This window comes from Xenopus tropicalis, chromosome 8 (genome assembly GCF_000004195.4).
Source record: "Xenopus tropicalis strain Nigerian chromosome 8, UCB_Xtro_10.0, whole genome shotgun sequence".
NCBI classification, from domain to species: Eukaryota; Metazoa; Chordata; class Amphibia; order Anura; family Pipidae; genus Xenopus; species Xenopus tropicalis.
The window spans coordinates 121,683,837-121,688,821 of NC_030684.2; the positions used below are offsets into that span (position 1 = coordinate 121,683,837).

Below are 4,985 nucleotides of genomic sequence, written 5' to 3' on the forward strand. Positions count from 1 at the left end.
ATTGGCGGTTCTAGGTGAGGCTGATCTCTCTAACAGCCGGGAGACCAGTTTCACTAGTAGTGGTGGGGAGGAGAGCAGAGCTAGGCCTAAACAGATGGTGGTTATAGGGGATTCGATCATTAGGAAAGTGGACAGGGTAATCTGTCAAGCGGATCGCTTCAACCGGACAGTTTGCTGTCTTCCTGGTGCCAGGGTTCGGCATGTGGTTGATCGGGTTGACACATTATTGGGAGGGGCTGGGCAAGACCCGGCTGTCTTGGTACATATCGGTACTAACGACAAAATGAACGGTAGGTGGGGGACTTTAAAGAGTGAGTTCAGGGATCTAGGCTCTAAGATTAGGCAAAGGTCCTCCAATGTCATTTTTTCGGAAATTTTGCCGGTGCCGCGTGCAAGTTTAGGGAGACAGCGGGAGCTTAGGGAGCTAAATGCGTGGCTAAAGTCTTGGTGTAGGAAGGAAGGGTTTGGGTTCCTAGAGCACTGGGCTGACTTTTCCTTGGGGTACAATCTATACAGCCCTGACGGATTGCACCTCAATGGAAGGGGGTCTGCTGTGCTAGGGGAGAGAATGGTTAAGAGGTTGGAGGAGTGTTTAAACTAGACAAGGGGGGGGTGGGTGAGCTAGAATTCCATGGGAAAATTAGTGTAGACGGGGTAGGGGGACTAGCAAAGGGTTGTGGGGGAGGAGTGAGGGGGGCATATAGTTTATCAGATAAGGAGCTTCCGTTACAAGGAAAGCAGTCTCATAATTGCCTTAGCTCTAATTCTCCCTTAGCTAATGTAAACATCAGAGGGAGAAGTAATAATCTCCGCTGCATGCTGGCTAATGCGCGTAGCTTGTCGGGTAAATTAGGGGAGCTGCAAGCTATTGCATGTATTGAAAATTATGATTTAATAGGTATCACTGAGACCTGGTGGGATGATAAATGCGACTGGGCTGTGAATTTAAATGGGTATACACTTTTTAGGAGGGACAGAGAGATTAAAAAGGGTGGAGGGGTTTGTCTTTACGTAAAGTCAGACTTAAAGCCATGTAATAAAGACATTACCAATGAAAACGTCGAATCTCTTTGGGTAGAAATTTCAGTAGGGCTGAAGGTCACAAAGAAAATGATCATTGGTGTATGTTATAAACCACCCCGTATAGATGAGGGGGATGAGGCCCAGCTATTGTTGCAAATGGAGGAGGCTTCAAAACTGGGTCAAGTTGTTGTTATGGGGGACTTTAATTATCCGGACATTGACTGGAGTAATGGGGGGGCTAAGTCAGAAAAAGCTAGTAGGTTTGTAAATATGCTAAATGACAACTTTTTATTTCAGGCAGTTCAAGAACCCACTAGGAATGACGCTATTTTGGACCTGGTGATTTCTAATAATAATGAACTTATCTCTAACATTTGTGTGGGTGAGCATTTGGGGAACAGTGATCACAACATGGTCTCCTTTGAGATAATGCTGCAGAGACAGCGCTATAAGGGAGTAACTAAAACACTCAATTTTAGACGTGCAGACTTTGCCAGTATAAGGGCATCTCTGCAATGTGTCAACTGGGAAAGGCTTTTCATGGGGTTAGACACAGAAGGAAAATGGAACATCTTTAAAACATTGCTTTGTAGGTATACGCAACAGTATATCCCCCTTGTAAGCAAGGAGAGGCATCGCAAAGCAAAACCTTTATGGCTGAATAAAAGTGTTATTGTCGAGGTTGGTAAGAAAAAACGTGCTTTTAGGGCATTCAAGTTAGCTGGGACAGCAGAAACTTTCATCAGGTACAAGGAAGCAAATAAAGCATGCAAAAAAGCTATCAGGCAAGCTAAAATAGAGATGGAAAGGGATATTGCTGCTAGGAGTAAAAAGAATCCAAAATTATTTTTTAATTATGTGAATAGTAAAAAAATGAAGCAAGAAGGGGTGGGAACTTTATTATCACGGGGGGGTACGTTGGTTGATGAAAACGGGGAAAAAGCTGAAATTTTGAACTCTTATTTTTCATCTGTCTATACATCTGAGGAGCCAGATAATGAAGGCTTCCCTTGTAATATGCCCAGTTCTAGTAATTTAGCTACTGACGCATGGGTCACTCGGGAGGAAATTCAAAAGAGACTTGAACATGTAAAGGTAAACAAAGGTCCAGGGCCGGATGGGATTCATCCCAGGGTATTAAATGAGCTGAGCGCTGTGATTGCCAAACCTCTTCACTTAATTTTTCAGGATTCATTGAGGTCTGGCATGGTGCCAAGAGACTGGCGGATTGCTAATGTGGTGCCGTTATTTAAAAAGGGATCCCGTTCTCAGCCTGAAAACTATAGGCCTGTTAGTCTGACATCAGTAGTAGGAAAACTTTTGGAAGGGGTAATAAGGGATAGGGTACTTGAATACATTGCAGTTCACAATACTATTAGTTTGTGCCAGCATGGTTTTATGCGTAACAGATCTTGCCAGACTAATTTAGTTGCCTTTTATGAGGAGGTGAGTAGGAACCTTGATGCTGGAATGGCAGTTGATGTCATCTACTTGGACTTTGCTAAAGCGTTTGATACAGTACCTCACAGAAGGTTAATGATCAAATTAAGGAATATTGGCCTAGAACATAATATTTGTAATTGGATAGAGAACTGGCTGAAGGATAGAGTACAAAGAGTGGTTGTAAATGGAACATTTTCTAATTGGACCAGTGTGGTTAGTGGAGTACCGCAGGGGTCAGTCCTTGGGCCTTTGCTGTTTAACTTGTTTATTAATGACCTGGAGGTGGGCATAGACAGTATTGTTTCTATTTTTGCTGATGACACTAAATTGTGCAAAACTATAAGTTCCATGCAGGATGCTGCCGCTTTGCAGAGCGATTTGACAAAATTAGATAACTGGGCAGCAAACTGGAAAATGAGGTTCAATGTTGATAAGTGCAAAGTTATGCACTTTGGTAGAAATAATATAAACGCAAACTATCTACTGAATGGTAGTGTGTTGGGGGTATCCTTAATGGAGAAGGATCTAGGGGTTTTTGTTGATAACAAGTTGTCTAATTCCAGGCAGTGTCATTCTGTGGCTACTAAAGCAAATAAAGTGCTGTCTTGTATAAAAAAGGGCATTGACTCAAGGGATGAGAACATAATTTTGCCCCTTTATAGGTCCCTGGTAAGGCCTCACCTTGAGTATGCAGTGCAGTTTTGGGCTCCAGTCCTTAAGAAGGATATTAATGAGCTGGAGAGAGTGCAGAGACGTGCAACTAAACTGGTTAAGGGGATGGAAGATTTAAACTATGAGGTTAGACTGTCGAGGTTGGGGTTGTTTTCTCTGGAAAAGAGGCGCTTGCGAGGGGACATGATTACTCTGTACAAGTACATTAGAGGGGATTATAGGCAGTTGGGGGATGTTCTTTTTTCCCATAAAAACAATCAACGCACCAGAGGTCACCCCTTTAGATTAGAGGAACGGAGCTTCCATTTGAAGCAGCGTAGGTGGTTTTTCACGGTGAGGGCAGTGAGGTTATGGAATGCCCTTCCTAGTGATGTGGTAATGGCAGATTCTGTTAATGCCTTTAAGAGGGGCCTGGATGAGTTCTTGATCAATCAGAATATCCAAGGCTATTGTGATACTAATATCTACAGTTAGTACTAGTGGTTGTATTTATAGTTTATGTATGTGAGTATAGATTGGTAGGTGTGGGTTAGGTGTGCTGGGTTTACTTGGATGGGTTGAACTTGATGGACACAGGTCTTTTTTCAACCCTATGTAACTATGTAACTAACTATGTAACTATCATAATTGTGCCATAGAACAGCAAGACCACAGTGAGGTGGGAGGTACAAGTGGAGAAAGCTTTATGCCTCCCAGTAGCAGAATGGATCTTTATGATGGTGGAGATGATGGAAATATAAGAAGTCAAAGTAAAGCTGAATGTAGAAAATCCAACTAGGGAGCCAAAAAGAATGGCCATACTCTCTATCAGAGTTGTTTTAACACAGGAAAGCTTTAGTAATGCTGAGTAGTCACAATAGAAATGATTAATCAAATGTGTCCTGCAAAAAGGTAATTGAGATATAGCAATTGTGTGAGCCAGTGGATCCAGAAATCCAACCACCCAACAGATAATGACCAGCAGGAAACAAGTTTTTTTGTTCATCAGAAGAGGGTAGTGTAAGGGCTTACAGATTGCTAAATATCGGTCATATCCCATTGCTGTCAACAAAACAAACTCTGTGACAGTCAGACTGGCAAAGAAATAGAGTTGTATAAAGCATCCTATCTGAGATATAGCACCATCCCCTGTTATGATTCCAAGCAACATTTTGGGCTGAATATTACACGAACAAGATAAATCAAGGAAAGAGAGGTTTTGTAAGAAGAAATACATTGGGATCTGAATCTGAGCATCCAGACAAATGCAGGTTATGATGAGTGAATTTCCTGTTATGGTGAGCAGATAAATGAGCAGAAATATAAAGAATAATGGGAACTGTAGTTCAGGGAGAGTGGAATGTCCCAGAAGGATAAAGTCAGAATATTGACCTTGGCTCTCATTTTGCATAGAAATCCCATAGCCAGGTCTATGTTTAACAGCAGAAGACATTGTATAAGGCTCTGTAGCACTCATAAATGCACAGCACTAGAATAAGGTCTTATAACACTCGCAGTTTTCAACAGCTAGATTTATTCCCAGCATTCCTTATCAAGCCCTTTAGCCAGCTGGGTAAATTATTTCCATGTACTTCGTATATTAATGTTAGGATATATGTGTTTTACCCATCAAGCTGGAGTAGATGATTTGAAACCAAGATAGTCTTAACCTGAAAATAAGCCAAATGCAAGTATGGTGTTAACAGGCAAACTAAAGATAATATGGTTTAAGAGCCAAATAGGTTACATGAATGATGAGTAAAACGCCCATTGATACCTGCAGGGCTACTTTGCTACTGCTACTGGTTTTGATTCTGAGTTAATATGCTTCGTCTAAGAGTGGTCTGTCTCTGCAAAGTAACTTTTCC

The 4,985-nt window shown here is 41.8% G+C and overlaps 1 protein-coding gene across 1 annotated transcript; it reads right to left on the minus strand.

Moving 5' to 3' along the window:
* Nucleotides 1-3,748: 3,748 nt before the first annotated feature.
* Nucleotides 3,749-4,570, minus strand: or11h4 (olfactory receptor family 11 subfamily H member 4). Its single transcript, XM_002937427.2, has one exon. It carries the CDS (start codon nucleotides 4,568-4,570, stop codon nucleotides 3,749-3,751), a length of 822 nt encoding a protein of 273 aa, XP_002937473.2.
* Nucleotides 4,571-4,985: the final 415 nt, after the last annotated feature.

Bases quoted from the DNA above. Each gene is read 5' to 3' on its own strand.
- or11h4 (XM_002937427.2), bottom strand. From the start codon at position 4,570: ATGTCTTCTGCTGTTAAACATAGACCTGGCTATGGGATTTCTATGCAA.